At 39.0% G+C, this 17,967-nt stretch overlaps 2 protein-coding genes across 6 annotated transcripts in view; both read right to left on the bottom strand.

Moving 5' to 3' along the window:
* Positions 1–7,722, bottom strand: LOC115922703. Its single transcript, XM_030982097.1, has 6 exons — positions 7,272–7,722; positions 6,876–6,978; positions 5,432–5,684; positions 4,089–4,161; positions 2,639–2,795; positions 1–611 (listed from the first exon to the last, which is right to left on the bottom strand). The coding sequence occupies exons 1-6, from the start codon at positions 7,299–7,301 to the stop codon at positions 595–597; spliced, it is 633 nt and encodes a 210-aa protein (XP_030837957.1). The 5' UTR covers positions 7,302–7,722; the 3' UTR covers positions 1–594.
* The window catches only part of LOC764748, a 27,701-nt gene continuing 16,627 nt past the window's right edge, over positions 6,894–17,967 (bottom strand). For 2 of the 5 annotated variants that reach the window (XM_030982093.1, XM_030982091.1), the window contains exons 3-7: positions 16,449–16,701; positions 15,476–15,548; positions 13,002–13,152; positions 12,234–12,334; positions 8,231–10,913 (exon numbers count right to left, since the gene is read on the bottom strand). In XM_030982093.1, the coding sequence (XP_030837953.1) occupies positions 9,981–10,913; positions 12,234–12,334; positions 13,002–13,152; positions 15,476–15,548; positions 16,449–16,701 (1,511 nt within the window). In that variant the 3' untranslated portion in view covers positions 8,231–9,980. Of the gene's footprint in view, positions 6,982–8,230; positions 10,914–12,233; positions 12,335–13,001; positions 13,153–15,475; positions 15,549–16,448; positions 16,702–17,967 lie in introns of those variants that run through there. The other 3 variants (XM_030982095.1, XM_030982094.1, XM_030982092.1) reach the window with 2 other exon arrangements.

Consider the following 17,967-nt stretch of genomic DNA (forward strand, 5'->3'; position numbering starts at 1 on the left):
GTGTATCTTTCAGAGTTACGGAGCATTTTCCCCCTTCATCACAAATGTCAAAGCTGTCGAGTGTCATTTCACGCAAATTCACCCTCCCAGGGTTGCAAAAGTACAACATAACATCAAGAAAGACCTTGTCCTGAAGACCTTGAGGATCATCCAAATCAAGCGAACCTTGGATTTTGTCCATGTCTTCTTGTGAGATAGTTGGTTTGTGATTCCCAACTCTGTGTCCTTTAAACAAAAAAAATTGCTTGAAAAGTGTCTTCGAATTTGTAAAGTCTTCATGCTTAACAATGTCCACATTTTTAGAAATGAGGAAAAAACGCTGAAGTCCGTATCTAATAGATAACATTGACTTTTTGGTGTATAGTGAACCGTTCTTCCGTCTAGCACCAGCGTAGAACCTTTGGAGTACCTTGTCCAGCTCCGAATTTGGCAGTTGGTTTACACTATCGAGGTCTGTGTTGATAATTTTCTTGTAGTCTTTGAAAATTCTAACAAGAGAATTTCACAGAATTTTTAGTGTTCTTGCTGCACTCAGAATCAATCAAGTCTTGTGATTGATCATCATCAAGAAGTTCAACTCTAGGGATAGTCGCTTCAGCCATTTCTGCCTCCTTTGGAAATAAAAAAAAAGATAAGAAATTAAAAAATCAGAGATTACGCAGGTGGTGTGGTGCAAGGCAATTAACTTGCTGATAACACTGAAATTGTTTTGGATATTCAATGGTCATCATAGCACCCACGTCGCCAAACTCACTTTTTCACCAAATTTCCCCCTCATATCTCCTTTGTTTGTCAGCAGATTTTGTTCAAACAATGAGGTTTAAGTAAAATGGTCATATCGAAGTACAATTGTATTAAATGATGATCTATTTCTCATTTTATCAAACATTTCATGTTCAGTTGACTCCGAAAACTACCCTCAGATTATTTCCAGACATATCTGGACGCATGGCTACATATTCATGACATTTAATATGCATAATCATAAGACCTTTACGGAGCTGGTGCCTAAATTTTGCTGTGCTCATGACTTACTTTCGGAGCTACAATGGAAAATGAATGGGGTGTTTTACAGAAATTGAAAGCAGCTATCCTACGAGAAACGCGACTTACACGGCCATCTCACAGACTCGCGCATGCGTATTGATACAAAATTACGTAAACAAGCCAGGCCTGGCATGAACACGCACACAGAGGCATGAGCTCGAGGCGGCACTGTATGATACTGCTTGCAGACTATTCACGATTATTATCTATATAAGGCTTCCAAGTGGTACAATAGATCAGTATATTCAATATCTTTAGGGCAGTACCCGGATGACCGACCAATATTATTTTCCTATTGCCCAGTCATCCGGGAACTTCAACTATTGATATTGATATCATATCGATATCACACGAAAACAAAGCCATATTTACCGAGGTAAGTCAAATTTGGTTAATTCGCTAGTCAGACTAATAAAGATAATAATAATATTGTATGACTTTGTTTTTGTGTGATACAAACATATGGTGCTCTCGCTAACCGGCTGATCTTTGGAAATGCCAGGCCTTCAACACCTCTACAGCTGGAAAAACTTTCCAGTCAACCCGACAGAAGCAGATTGTCAAATTCAACAAACTTCTAGCTAAAAGCTAGAAATCAACCAACTAGACTACAACAACAGGGATAAATTGTCATGAAAAAAATATATACACACCGTGTACATTTATAAGAAAAGAAACTACAACTAACATCATTATTGCTGTGATGAGTTCATGACTCAACTGTGGTGGTTCCATTTAGTATCATTCACATCCAGTATAACATGGTAAACTGCCGCATAAAACTGCTTTGGTAAAATAAAAAACATAGTTGCATTTCAGATTAATGTATCATATACCACACAGCTATTAAACAAGTACCGATAGGTACCGTAATTAACGGTGTATAAACCGCACTTTTTGTCGCCGAAAATTTTTTTTTAGTTTCGATTTATGCCCCTCCACCTGGCGCTATGCCTGACAATGTCTCCCAGCTCAGTAATCGGTGTGTGACTCACCACTCAGAAACTAGAACAACACTCAAATTTGTCTGTCATCTTGGTTTGAAAGCAAATCTTTCTGATAGATCTCAATATGTAGTTTATAATAATAATTCCTCCAATTTTTCTTCTATTACACAGCGTTCCACAAGGTTCTATCCTAGGTCCTCTACTGTTTTTAAATTTACATTAATGATCTTACACATTCAGCTGCACCTCGCAGTTAAATGAAAGGCCTTCCCGCTTGGGTTTTTAACATGGACCTGGCTTTTTTAATTACGGTACACTTTTTAGGGGCCTCTGAAGAGAGCAGCTATTCTGATACAATCCACCTGCTATTGATTTACAACTTAATTGGCTTTACTTTGCCATGGCATCTTTCTTAAGGCAGTTTACAACGTCAGTAATTCAACATTTGCTCCAGGCATTAATCCATCGCAGCCTCACAGGTGTAGGGTCAGATTCATGATTTTAGCAAGTTTTTAGGTTAGGTTAGGTTCAGAGTTATTGTTCTGTATGGTGCTGGTTCTAGGGTCTAGCCAGACATTCAGTTTGTGTGAGAACGTTCTGCAGGAGCATGTATTGTACAACCATGTGTTTATGAGAGGCTTTACCTGGTGTCAAATGCACATGTGCATAATCATCATCTTGACATTCATCTTCCAAGTATTCTTCCTTCACATATAGGGTCTGGTAATCTCCTTCTTCAAACTCGTCAATCATCTCTTCCTTGATTCTTCTAAGGATGGGTGTGTTGTTTTGTTCTCCTTCCTAAATGGTACAAAGTTAACAGATAGGTCTAATTTTAAAACTAGATGGAACTTCGACTGCGCGCAGTCGAAAATGATGCCTCCGCCATAGAGCAATTGTACAAACCAAAACAGAAACAATTTTAAAAATTCAAGTTTGATTGTAATCCATCTGTCGGTTTTAATGATAATACATGCACAAGCTAGTTATGGGCATCCTTAATGAGCCCCATGACCTTTGACCTGATGACCCTAAAACCTAATTATGTCTTGAGTTTGATAGTAATCTGTATATTGGTTCTCATGATAATGCGATCGCAAGCTATTTGTGGATACATGAGCCCTGTGATCTTTGACCTTGTGACCCCAAAATCTAATCAGTTCATTGGCTCTGCAAGATACATACATGACCCAAGTTTGGTAGGAATCCATCAATCGGTTCCTGAGATAATGCGATCACAAGCTATTTTTGCATATAAAATCAGCCATGTGACCTTTGACCTTCGAACTCGTGACCCCAAAATCTAATCAGCTCATGGGCTCTGCAAGATACATACATGACCTGAGTTTGGCTGTAATCCTTTTATTGGTTCTTAAGATAACGCGATCACAAGCCATTTTTTGCATACATAATAAGCCCCGAGTCCCTTGACCTTTGACCTTGTGACCCCAAAATCTAATCAGTTCATTGGCAGTTTAAGATACCTACATGATTTAAGTTTGGCGGGAAACAATCAATCGGTTCTTGAGATAATGCGATCACGAGAACGGGACGTACGGAAGGAGGGACGGACGGAAAACCCGAAAACATAATGCCTCCGGCTACTTTGTAGCGACATAAAAAGGCTCCCACTGCTGTGCATTGCTGTGATATTTCTTTCTTTTTTAATTCTTTTCATACTATGTTAGTAGAAATTCTTAGAAATTATATCCTATGAAAAAGGCGACCCTTGAAATGATCCCCAATTTCAAATATGATTAGAAATAGTTGACAACTTGGACCACATTCTGATGCCACATATAGTATTTTCGTAGTTCCCTGTACCCATATCTGTCCATGTTTTTATTCATGTAAATTGTTTGTGATATTCATCAAGATCAAGTAAATTTTGATTCGAAAATGATTTCAATTCATGCTTGTTCCCGATACAACCAACCATTCAGGTTTTTATTTAGACAGCTTATTTTGCAATAAAGTAAAGTAGTGAGTGCTCAATATGATATTTAATTGAATTAATATAAATTTTCATACATTTCATCGGTTTACCCGCATATTGTGCATTACAATGTATCTTTCAGCAGTACAAACTAATACCTGAGATTCAGCCACAGTGGTTTCCTCCACAAAGCCTCTATACCCTGCTACAATGGTTGACAAATCAATATGTCTGCAAAGAAAATAAAGAAGTAGAAGCTTGTAAGATACCTCAAAGATTACATGCAATTCTAGCACATTTCTTATATGTACCCATCAAATCTTGTGTCAAACGTGTACAATCTTTTAATGTTTATGTTTCAAGTCTTGGTAAAAAGAATGAAACTAATACTGTTCAAGATTATGTACCGTAAATCTCAGTGTATAATATCAATTGAACTAAGATATCAAACCTGAATGGTTGCAAAGTTATCCACAGACTCACTACAGTACCGTAAATCTCTTTGTATAACACGCACCTATGTATGAGACGCACCCCTATTTTGGGGGCCAAGGAGAAAAAAAACAACCAATGTGTGGAAGGACTTTCATTTAACTGTGAGGTGCAGTTGAAGGCGCCAATTTGTGCTTGTGAACTTGTCACAACTAATGGTAACAATGTCATTTTTAGAAGAATGTGTAAGATCATTAATGTAAATTAAAAACAGTAGAGGACCTAGGATAGAACCTTGTGGTACGCTGTTGTAATAGAAGAAAAATTGGAGGAATTATTATTACTAGCAGAACTTACCCGTAACAAACTAACCTTTCATCAAATAAATGCTCTGGGAATGATCACAGGGATGAATGAACAATTAAAATTAAGCTTTTTATCAAAGAGATTGCTGAGGGGGGGCGGGGCATTTGGCAGATTTGCCGTTCTGACTCGGCTGTGCCGTTCGGAAGCCACCAAACCTGTACCCAATTTTAAGGGTCATTTTTGCGGAAAAGGGTACCTATTATCAGGCGGGGGGGGGGGGGGGGGGGGGCTATCCACAAAACAAATGTGTACCTTGGCGACACAATATTGGCATCCAGTCTAAACAGTAAAATTACAAAACCATATCCCATGTTAAAGATACTATGTCCCTTTTGCAGCCAACATCAAATTCTGTAGAATTTTGGAGGGATTATGAATATGTCATGTATGTCCTATCTGTGAATAAGTGTGAAATGTAAACATTAGCAGTGTCCTAGTATCCAAATTATGCAAGGAGACCCATTTTACCTTCTGGACCTTCTAGACACCATTGAGTGCCAGGTGGAGGGGCATAAATCAAAACTTATTTTTTTGTTTTGTAATGTGTATAAGACGCAACCCCGACTTTCAATTTTTTTGTTGCGGCAAAAAAGTGCGTCTTATACACAGAGATTTACAATAGTGAGTCTGTGGTTAACTTTGCAACCATTCACGTTTGATATCTTAGTTCAATTGATATTAAACCGACTCCTAAAATACGTACAAATCAGAAGGTTCACTGGAATCCATGAACTCATCCTCTTGCACTGCAGGGGTGTCCTGCGAAGACCAACCAAGACCATCCTGTTCTAATTCACCGTCATCACCACATGATGGTTTATCAAGATCTTGTGTAGAAGAGGTAGAAGCAGCCTGAGTGGAGTGAGTAGGTGGCTGCTGCTCCCACTGAGTGGAGGCATCCTTGGATTGTACTAGCTTTCTCAGTAATTCAATCCAAGTCAGGTCCGTCATCGTACCTACCATTGAAATGTTTACAAAATGAAAGAATTTGTTTACTTTTCATTATTTGAACTTTGAAATTTTTGAACCAGGCACATGCATCAGCTACAGTACTGTAACGAACCAGGTCGCCACAATTAGTTATCTTGCAGAAAACGTAGAGGGCGTAGTAAGCTTTTGTGGCATAAGAGCTCAGAGCGCGATTACGGACGCACCATGCGTAAAGCAGCTCTCGGAGACTATAAATAGCGATGTTTTACGGTGATTTTGTCACTTCGACGCTGGCTCTCGTCGTGGTCAGATAGGGAACTGTCCGCTCCGCTCGATCCAACCGAGCAAAAATAAGGAAAAGGATTGGAAATGAGAAAGAGAGTTCCTACAAAAGGAAATCCCTGAGTTTTACTACTCCAGTGATTATTTCAGGTAATCGGTGTCGGTGTTAATTATGATAAAGTGTTTGAGAAGTTGACTTATGTTTCTTTGTTATTAAAGTATGGAAATCACATACAGTTAAACAATCCATGGTTTCATAACGTGTAATTTGTTGAGTCCCCATAGACTGACTTAATATAACCATCTCATAGAGAATACATGTCCAACTATCCAAAACACCTCTCATCTCCACACTTATATACTTTGGGAAAATGGAGCCACGTCCGGGCCTCTAAACTACAAGCCTAATAGAAACCACTCGCATCAGTCAGGATGGCAAACTCTTCGTCAAGATGACGCTGATAGAGGCAAGGGACAGGCCAGCCCTCCAGCATCCAGGACCCGTTCTAAGATGGAGGGCCGTTACAGTACTTACATTATTTGTATCACTTCTCACACCCACCCAGGTGCACACATGTCTAACAGGGTACCCATTAACACATGAATGTTATTGTAATTGGGTAAGCATAGGCATGCCTGTAAAATGGTAATTGCCTGAAATTGCAAATAGTTAGAAATTGAGGGCAGCCCTTGAATCCCAATTCATACTAATTCCAACAAACTATACAGTCTTCTAGCAATTTCTAATGTTTAATATGCTACAGAATGGTTTAAAATATGCTTAACAATGCCATCAGCAGAGAAAATGGTTGTTGATTGTGTCTTCGAATCTAAGCCCACCAAGATGCACAAGAAAAACACAATTTCATCCCAATCAATGACCAATTGACAATAAATGTATAGATTTCAAGATAAAAAAGAAAGGAGATTCATACCTTCGTTGACACCTGTATATGATTTTGAAGTGACACTGGTGTTCTGCTGCATTGTTTGTAGATGGGTTGCCTTGTCACTTGAAGAAGCAGTCACATTTGGAGACTTCTTGGAAGGAAAAGATAATATAGTATTAATGACTGCTTTGAGAGACATATTGTTTTTATACGCTCAAGGGGAGGTTAAAATCGAGCTATTGCCCAAGGCTTGCTGAAGGCAATAGCTCGATTGTAACCTTCCCGTGGGGCGAGTTAGCCCAGATTCAAATTTCTGGCTAGCTGACTCTAGCGATATCGATATCTAGGGCCCGACACCGTTTCTTTCGTCTCATTTTCTTTCTTTTCCTTCCTTTCCTTTCCTTTCCTTTTGCTTTATTCAGTACTCATTTATTTGTTTACCGTTGTCAAAGAAAATGAATCTATGGCCATAACCTTCTTGTGCTATTAAAAATTGGTAAATTAAGCGACCAATTCTTCGCACACGTATGTATGGTATCCGCGATCGCTCAAACCAGTTTTTAACACTGAACCAATGGGTATTTCAGCAAGAAAGAACTCTTTTCCCCGGTAACTGGAATTTTACCCTCGAACTATCACATGGGTTTGGCATTTTTTGTTTATTTACGGGAATGGCTAAAACCATGACTGCAAGACTCGGGCAATAGCTCGATCTTAAATAAAAACGACTCTCTCATAAAGCAGTCATTAATACTACTAACTGTTAGATCTAGGTCTATAGCCTAGAGGTATTACCCTCGTAGTCGTTTAATATTTGCTGAAACTATAGGCGGTGTCACACAGAGGCCACTCAACAATATTTAAAAACAAATGTTCTTCCTTGGGGCCCAGATTATTAAATGAAGAACGAGGCGAATATATCGAAGAAAAAAATAATTAATGAGATTCTATACTCTTAAGCATAAATTATTATCATTAATGATAATGAAGCTGCGGTTGATCGTGATGATGGCAAAGATTATTGGATCGTGATGATGAGCCTGCGATAAATGCTAAAAGAAATGTGGCTTGCAGTGGTGATAAAGCTGATAAGTAATGTTGGTAACGACGATGATGATGATGATGATGATGATAAAATGTACATGTGGATGATCATGATGATGACTGCATATAAGAATGACAAAGATGTAGATAATCGTGAAATAAAGATCATGATAATTATGTTCACCCAGGGCAATGGTTCTTTCTCTCTTTGCGATATCTCTCTCATGCTCTCGATCTCTTTTCTCTTCCTAAATTTCTCCTATAAACACTCTCGCTCTCTCTTGTTTTCTTTTTTTTGCAATTCTCTCCCATTATCTGATTCTCTCGTCCTTAATTTCAACCACCCCTGTCTCTCTCTCTCTCTCTCCTCTCTTTTATTTATGTATAATCTATATCCCAAAGTAACACAATACCCCAATTATTACATGTAGATAAGCGTCAAATAGTTATAACAAATTTAACATAATATTTTCAACATCCGACAAAATGCCTCAACATATACCAACTTTCAAAATAAAAAAGAACCTTATTCAATACTGGCTAACATTGAAATATGAATGTAATAATAATTTCTATGTAAATACTCATTGTAAAGCATACAAAATTAAAATTAAAAAAATAATAAATATGAAAAAAATATTGATAAATAATTAAATATTTGGCAACATATTGATAGTTTTTAGTAGGCAAGATGTGGAATGGCAAACCAGGGGCTCATGTAATTGATTACAGGAGATGTAAACATTTGGAATCTGGGAAATTTTACAAAATATCTGTAATCATTATTAACTATATACATGTATCAGGTTTTATCCTTCCAGATTCTGTTTCCCATTCTAACTCGATTTCATCACTGATATGTGCTCCTGCCATGCCCATGCCACACTCCTCTAACCAATACTGTGTTATGTGTGACATGCTGACTATAACAAGATCATCAAAAGTCTCTTTTTTTAATAACGCAATTTAACAACATATTAATTTGTATTACAAATGAATAAAGGGTTCAGTGTTTACACCTTGTAGTAACCATTTAAATGCCAATATGTTTACAGGTAAGCTCACAAGAAGAGGTAGATACAACCGGAATCAGAGAACTTTACAACATTTTACTAACATTTAGGGTTAGGGCCTAATTGCTGATTCCATACTTTAATTTCAATTGTATCTCCCTGTGTATATTCCAGGGGAAGATACAAAGTAATCCTTTTACTTTCATCTCCTACAGGTAGGTAAACTCTAGAATGAAAAGGTGTACGAGTACAACAATGTACAACAATGATGATTACAAGAAAACAATCAAAATAGTGGCTGAACAATGCCAAGGAACAGACACATAGAGGCAGAGCCAGGTGGGGGAGGAAGAGGCATAAATGGATAACTGTTGCACATTTACACCCCTTTCTTCTTTTAATAATCCTGGATCTGCCACTGATAAACATATCCTACATTAATGAATTTCTTTTTTGATTTTTCACTTTTGTCACAGTAATTTAGATAACTTTTCAACAATAATATTTGAATTGTATTAAATCTCAATTGAAAATTGATACTCCTTTATGTTTTGATTTCAATCGATAAAGTGAAATCAAATTAAATGGGATCGTGTAACAGGGTTTTTTTAATGCCTAAAACTCGTGAACAAAAACACTTGGTATCTATCACATTCCCAAATACCAATTTATTTAATTTAAAATTACTTAATTATTTAATGGAGGCACCATGGCAAATTTTCATATCCCCTTTTAAAAAGAATACTTTCACCTCTTTACTAAGCGTAGCAAAAAGTAGAAGTGCGCAGTGACGCATCTTAAACACCAAATGCATACTTACTGAAAATCAAAAAATATATTGTAGAACCATATCATTAGGATATGGCTGGCAGGTGCAGATCCACGGGGGGCCCCTTCTCCCTTCCCCCACCCCCCCCCCCCCAAAAAAAGATGGTAACGTTAATTTTACCCTTTTTAAACATGAAATTAAAATAGAGTGTTCTTTAACCCCCTACGATAGCACAACTTGTGTTCTCTTTTGTTTCACTGCTGGTTAATGCATAGTGGCCGAGACTGCTTTCTGAGAGATGTCCATACTCACTCATGATCTCCATCAGAACCTTGCATTTTGTAGGGTACTGATGCTGGTTGCCCTTAGGCAATGGTTGGTGTAAGCCTTGGTACCTGCACTGGATGAAATTGTTTTCATCTTTTCTCCGATGGAGTTTATCCCTAGGGGTACATTACGGTACCATGGACCAGAACAAGATGGATTGAACTCACGCTTGTGCTGTGCTGGTCTCTGCCAAAACCACTTACATTTGGGGTTCAATTTATCTTTGTAGCGTAAGAAGGAGGCAACAGGACATCGTGGACCATTTGTTGGAGTCATGACGCCACCTAGTTTATCAGCACGGCTGTTCCTTGTGAGTGTATCTTTGAGAGTTATGTAGCATTTCCCCCCTAAGGCTTCCTCACAAATTTCAAAGCTGTCAAGTGTCATATCACGTATATTCTCCCTCCCAAGAATGCAAAAATACAACATAACATCAATAAAGACCTTGTCCTGAAGACCTTGAGGATCATCTAGATCAAGCGAACCTTGGATTTTGTCCATGTCTTCTTGTGAGATAGCGGGTTTGTGATTGACAACTCCCTGTCCTTTAAGCAAAAAAAATTGCTTGAAAACTGACTTCGAATTTGTAAAGTCTTCATGCTTACCAATGTCCACATTTTTAGAAATGAGGAAAAAACGCTGAAGTCCGTATCTAATAGATTGCATTGACTTTTTGGTGTATAGAGAACCGTTCTTCTGTCTAGCACCAGCGTAAAACCTTTGGAGTACCTTGTCCAGCTCCAAGTTTGGCAGTTTGTTTACACTATTGAGGTCTGTGTTGATAATCTGCAGGTAGTCTTCGAATATTTTTACAGAAAATTTCACGGATTTTTTGGTGTTCTTGCTGCTCTCAGAACCAATCAAGTCTTGTAATTGATCATCATGACGAAGTTCAAATCTAGGAAGAGTCGCTTCTGCCATTATTGCCTCCTTTGGAAATAAAAAAAAGATAAGAAACTAAAAAATCAGAGATTGCACACTTGTCCGTCTTTTGTCGCGGAAGGGGGAATCTAGACTGTGCAATTTCAGGTAGTGCTGGTAACTCCTTGGTTGTGCATGTACTCTATTCCACAAGAAGCTACTAGTATGTAGCTGCTTATTTATGCATTGGAGTATGTTGATAATAAACTAGATGGACCTTCGACTGCGCGCAGTCAAAAATGATGCCTCCGCCATTGAGCCATTTTACAAACCAAAACGGAAGCAATTTTTGAAATTCAAGATTGATCGTAATCCATTAATGGGTTCTCAGAATATCGTGATTACAAGCAATTTTTCATATACATGTGTATGACCCCTTGATCTTTGACGTCATGACCCTCAAACCTAATCAATTTATTGACTCTGCAAGATACATACATGTCCTGAGTTTACTAGTAATCCATCCGTCAGTTCTATTGACAATGCGTTCACAAGCTATTTTTTGCATACATGTACATGAGCCCCATGACCTTTGACCTCATTAACCCCCAAAATCTAATCAGTTCATTGGCTCTGCAAGATACATACATGACTTAAGTTTGGCGGGAATCCACCAATCGGTTCTTGAGATAATGCAATCGAGTATGGGACGTACAGACAGACAGCCCGAAAACATATTGCCTCCTGCTACTTTGTAGGGGAGGCTTAAAAATGAGTGTATGCATTGATTTATTGAAAAATTTATTGAAACTCGTCATGCTCCTCTCCAACATCGTTTTGAGCGTAAGCTTGCACGTATAAAGCATTGATTGGCTTTTTCAGAGTGAATGAATTGCCTACAGAGAGGATTATATCGGGTTCTTGACGATAGAGGGAGCCAAAACAGCAAAACAGGAGGTTTAAACATTTTTTTGAAGACGACCCGACTATTGAAGAAATCAATGTTTATTTTTTCTCTGCAATTACACAATTTCTTTCAAATTTGTTGTGAATTTGAACAGAAACTGTTTCCATGTTTTTTGCACCATACCAGAACTCAACCTTATGTTTAGCTTTTACGGACATTCTGTAGTAGTGTTCATGTGCACTTTAGCTGCAAAAGGGCACCATTACCAGAACTCAACCTTATGTTTAGCTTTGACAGACATTCTGTAGTAGTGTTCATGTGCACTTACATGTAAGCTGTCAAATGGCAGCTGATTATGTATTCACCATACACAATGCCTGGAGTTCCTGTAAATACATGCGCAGCGAAGGTGCCCACAAACGTTACTGCGGAACATCCTTAGGGAAAACTTAAAACATAATTTCCAACATTTGAATATTTACTTTTGATCCGATACATGGTCCACCATTTTGCCTTGGAGCTCTGTCGCTGTTGGTTTGCTGGGTTGATCTTGGACTTTCAGCGTCCAATCTTGGATGTCCACCTAAAAGGATAGAGAAATAAAATATAACTTATTTACCTCTAAAAGAAATGGAAATAAAGTGGAGATTGTGCATTGCAAGTGCTTAATAATAACTGAACCCAACAACAAGGATAAATTGTCAGTACAAAAATATATATACACCATGTACATTTACAAGAAAAGAAACATACAATTAACGTCATTATTACTCTGGTGAGTTCATGACTCAACTGTGGTGGTTCCATTTAGTATCATTCACAGCAAGTATAACATGGTAAACTGATGCATAAAACTGCTTTGGTAAAATAAAATAACAAGCATACATGTATCTTATGCCACACAGCTAAACAAGTAGGTACACTTTTTAGGGGCCTTTGAAGAGAGCAGCTATTCTTGAAACAACCCACCTGCTATTGAATTACAACTTTATTGGTTAACTTTGCCATGGCATCTTTTTTGAGGCAGATGCCCACATCGGTAATTCAACATTTGCTCCAGGCGTTAATCCATCCCAGCCTTACAGGTGTAGGGTCAGGTTTACGATTTTATCAGGATTTTAGGTTAGGTTAGGTTCAGAGTTATTGTTCTGTATGGTGCTGGGTCTAGCTACTAGGCATTCAGTTTGTGTACAGGAAATGACCGCAGAGCATGTATTGTACAACCACCTTGTGTTTATGAGAGGCTTTACCTGGTGTCAAATGCACATGTGCATAATCATCATCTTGACATTCATCTTCAAAGTATTCTTCCTTCACATATACGGTCTGGTAATCTACTTCTTCGTCAATCAGCTCGTCAATCATTCTTCTCAGGATGGGTGTTTTGCTTTGTTTTCCTTCCTGCATGGTACAAAGTTTAAAGGTTATCCGGGGTCATGAATTTGGTTCACATGAACATATTGGAAGCATATGCAATCCTTCAATATTCAGTGATCGTTGTCGCGTTTGAAATCAAGTCTAAAGTTTGAAATTGTAAATAATACACTCTTTACATTGTATAGCTCCCTCTCAAGGTCAAGTTTTAACTAAGCTATCAAACAATGTTTCTTGACTAAAATCGACTGATTAGCCATTTCCATTTGGAAACTATATTTCACAACTACATATTCTGATATTTTCATGGTCGCAGCTACCATTGTACGGCCATTTTAGACAAAAGCATTAGTGTTTCAGGGGCTAAATTTCTAGGGCTTATAAAACATCCACAGGGGCATCCAAATATATCAAAAATAAAAAGAATCACTATCCCTCTCATTTTCAGAAATTGCCCAAACTTTGTATTATCTATATTATTAATACGCAAAATCGCCGCGGGGGGTCCAACACGGGCCAAAACGGTTCCTCAAAAACGTCTTTCCCCGACCGCGCCCGCCTCCGCCGGGGCGCGGGGACGGCGGCACAATTACACGAGGCCTGTCTCCCGTAACCCGCGTGCCACGTCGACCCCGCGATCGACGTCCATGCCGTTAAACGCGTTTTCGGGGTTCCGGGGAGGACGGGCGGACCAGAGCACGGCGGGCGTCGTGGATTGCAAGGAGGCGTCGAACCTGTGAGAGCGAGTCGGGAAGGCGTGCATCCGCCCTTTGTGCAATCAACAAAGAGACACACAGCGGACGAGAATCCACTTCTGCCAATGGGTGTAGCACATCACGTAGTAACGGGTGTGGCTTACCCGAGTTTAGGCCTCTTGCTATAGGATACGCTTTGTAGCATGTAAGAGAAATACACATTAACAGATGACTCACCCGGGTGAGGGGATGTAAAAAAATGCACGCTCTCACGGGTTGGGCTTACCCGTGTTATGCGTCTTTTTATATGATATGCTTTGTAGGCCAGCCGGACCTGCTGCGTGTACGAACGTACGTGTAGAATGTATGCGATGATTCTACGCTCACCGTCACACGCACAGCTCAGTCTCTTCGTCTTTGATTCTATGATGATTGCCGTGATTTATATATAGTTTACGTGAATAGAGGTATGCAAGCAGGGTTACTTTGGTATTATCCTGTTCATGTTTACTGAATTTTGAAAATCATTCTTCAAAGTAAAGTTTTCACAAGAAATTCATCGTAACTGACAGTTCAGTTGCAAGCTAGCTGCCGTGAGGCACGGGCAGTGCAGTGCGCCACTGCTGCCGAGCACTGTCGGAACTGTGACTGTGTGTGAGGTGAGGTGAGCTGAGCTGAGCTATTATAGAGTAGACTCGACACCATTTTGAAATTGCTCTTATTGCCCCTATTTCAATATAGTTTCGTGACTATAGAGGTATGAAACCTGAGCTTAGATTGTGATTATTCTGTCCATGTATAGTTGTATGCTAAATTTCGATAATCATTTTTCAAAGTAAAGTATTCACAAGAAAATCAGACAGTCGTTTAAAAACATAGCCATTGGCATTGACTATAGCTGGATAGAATACTTATACTATGAAACAGTTCCTTCATCAAATCAATGCATTAAAACGGGTATTACGGTGCGCCATTCATGGTCAAACAGCGTTATAAAAATCGTCTAGATTCTACATGTAGGCCTAGACCTTATATAAAAATAATCAAATTTTATTTTCGATAGCACATAGGGTCTAGGCCTCTTTCTATTTACCCCCCCCCCCCCCTCCCCTGCCCTCCCCCTAGAATCCCGTGGATTTTCCACGGGTCCTGCTAGTCTTTATTAACAGGTTGTTCTACTTTTTTTTTAAAGGCTCCCACTGCTGTGCATCGCTGTGATATTTCTTCTTTTTTTTTTCATTCCTTTCAAACTATTGTAGTAGAAATTCTTAGAAATAGTATCCTATAAAAAAGATGACCCTTGAAATGATCCTCCATTTCAAATATGACTAGAAATAGTTGACAACTTGGATCACATTCTCGAATCCACATACAGTATTTTTGTAGTTCCCTGTACCCATATCTGTCCAATGTTTTAAATTGTTAAATAGTCAGCAAGATAAGTAAATTTTGATTCAAAAATGATTTTATTTCATGCTTGTTCCTGATACAATCAACCATTCAGGTTTTTATTTCTTGACAGTTTATTTTGCAATAAAAAAGAATAATGAGTGCTAAATATTATCTTCAATTGGATCTATATACATTTTCATACATTTCACTAGTCTACCAGTACATTGTGCATTACGATGTACTTTTCAGCAGTACAAACTTACCTGAGATTCAACCACAGTGGTTTCCTCCACATGGCCTCTAGACCCAGCTACAATGATTGACCCATCAATATGTCTGCAAAGAAAATAAAGAAGTAGAACTGTAGAAGCTTGTAAGATACCTCAAAGATTACATGCAATTCTAGCTCATTTCTTATATGCAACCATCAAATCTTGTGTCAAACGTGTACAACTTTGTAATGTTTAAGTTTGGTGTCTTGGTAAAACAAATGAAACTAAAACTGTTCAAGATTATATAATGAGTCTGGAGATAACTTTGCAACCATTCACGTTAGGCGAGTTGGCTCAGTCGGTAAAGAGTCCGTCTGTTGAACCAAAGATCCCGGGTTCGATTCCCACCCAGGCGGATGACTGAAGCCTGCGTTGTGTGTTAACGTACCCCTTCCCTTGTTTATAGACGCAGGTTTTGTCAAGTGGAAAACACTCCATCCATGGGTGTCGATCCTTACGTAATACCTATTCATCAGGGGGGGGGGATGAATGAATAGATCATCCCCCCCTGATGAATAGGTATCAGTTACGGATCGACACCCATGACTCCATCCCTCGAAAAGGACGCTAAATGGAGGCCCCTGTAGAGAAGAGTCACTACCTTTGCACGTTAAGAACCCACTGCATTATTTGTATAAGAGTAGGGGAAAACCCCGGTGTAGTGGTCCACAGGAAAAAAAATACTTTAAATATTTTGGGGGCTACTTTTCAAGCTTGCTTGCATGAAAATAACACTCTTTAATTTGTTTTGCGTTGAACTCTATGCGAATTTGGGGGGGGCTCTTTTATGACTTTCGGGGGCTAATTCGCCCCGAGCCCCATGTATTTTTTTCCCTTTCTGGTGATCCACCTGCACACACCGCTAGTATAGTACGATAATACTCTGTAAAAGAGGTCTGTACTCAAAAGGAAGAGGAAGATATCTAATTTCAATTGATATTAAACCGACTCCTATAATACGTACACATCAGAAGGTTCACTGGAATCCATGAACTCATCCTCTTGCACTGCAGGGGTGTCCTCTGAGCACCAACCAAGACCATCCTGTTCTAATTCACCGTCATCACCACATGATGGTTTATCAAGATCTTGTGTAGAAGAGGTAGAAGCAGCCTGAGTGGAGTGAGTAGGTGGCTGCTTCTCCCACTGAGTGGAGGCATCCTTGGATTGTACTAGCTTTCTCGGTAATTCAATCCAAGTCAGCTCTGTCATCGTACCTACCATTGAAATGTTTACAAAACGAAACAATTTTTTTTACTTTTCATTATTTCTGTAGTATGCATGTACCAGGCACATGCATCAGCTTATACAGTACTTACAATATTTGTATCACTTCTCTCACCCAGGCAAGGCTCAAAATACACGGGGGCGACGGGCGGTTTGCCCCCGTGAGCTACATAATCGCCCGTCAGATTGCTCACGGGGGCAATTGAAAAATTAAAAATCACCCCCGTGGAATTATAAAATAAAGATTATTTTTTCTGTTATAACTTTGACACAATATTGAGTTTCATCTTTCAAACCTTAAACCAATAAAATGGAACTATAGACGTTAGATTAGCGAGCAGGATTTCTCGCTCAAGTTTTGTTGGTGTCTGGAGGCCGCCATATTGTTGAAAAATGTACGCTACTACGCTTATATATTCTCCACAAGATGGCGCTATATCTCCCATCTTCACATTTCTATGACTGTATTACCGATACAAACAACGGAAGTTCACAGTGCAGTGCGACCGTCAGCAGCAGCTATACTGCGCCGGTAGTATCAGTGTGCACACTGCCACCCCGTATCTGCTGGACCTAGAAGCGATCGCGCAAGGACTGAAACGGAGAAGTTTTTCTTTGTAAAAAGCATGCATCCTCTGGAATCTGGTGATCCCAAAAGACAAGCAAATAATGAACCTCGACCAGTAAATCAATATTGAGAAGAAGAGGAAGACCAAAGATGTTGTGGAAGGATATACATGTACATGTAGTAAAGACTAAAAAAAAGAGTATAATAAGGTTGCTCTGAATGATGAGGAGGAATGTTCAGAACGGGAAGAAATGGAGAGAATGTCATCACTAGATGAAATCCCTACAACATGTATGTAACTTAATGCAGAGCCAGGATAGTAATGCACCTACATGTATGTGTGGTAAAATGGTTATTGCCTGAAACTGCAAATAGTTAGAAAATTGAGGTCAGCCCTTAAATCCCAATTCATACTAATTCCAACAAAATATACAATTTTCAAGCGATTTTAGCATTTAATATACTACAGAATGGTTTAAAGACCATCAATACTACTGGGCCAGAAGGGATTAGACCACACAGCGAGGTCGCTGACAGGTGGCTATCTCATTAACTCAGCTCTCAAGTATCAACTAACATAAGAAAAAGAGGATCATGGGGGACCAACAGGCACCGATTGGGGAAGTTTTCTATATAGAGGGAGCAAGTAGATACAAGTAGGACAGTGGTGCTTTAAACTTTAAAATAT

The sequence above is a fragment of the Strongylocentrotus purpuratus genome, unplaced genomic scaffold (assembly GCF_000002235.5).
Source record: "Strongylocentrotus purpuratus isolate Spur 01 unplaced genomic scaffold, Spur_5.0 spur5_scaffold_12, whole genome shotgun sequence".
Classification (NCBI taxonomy): domain Eukaryota; kingdom Metazoa; phylum Echinodermata; class Echinoidea; order Camarodonta; family Strongylocentrotidae; genus Strongylocentrotus; species Strongylocentrotus purpuratus.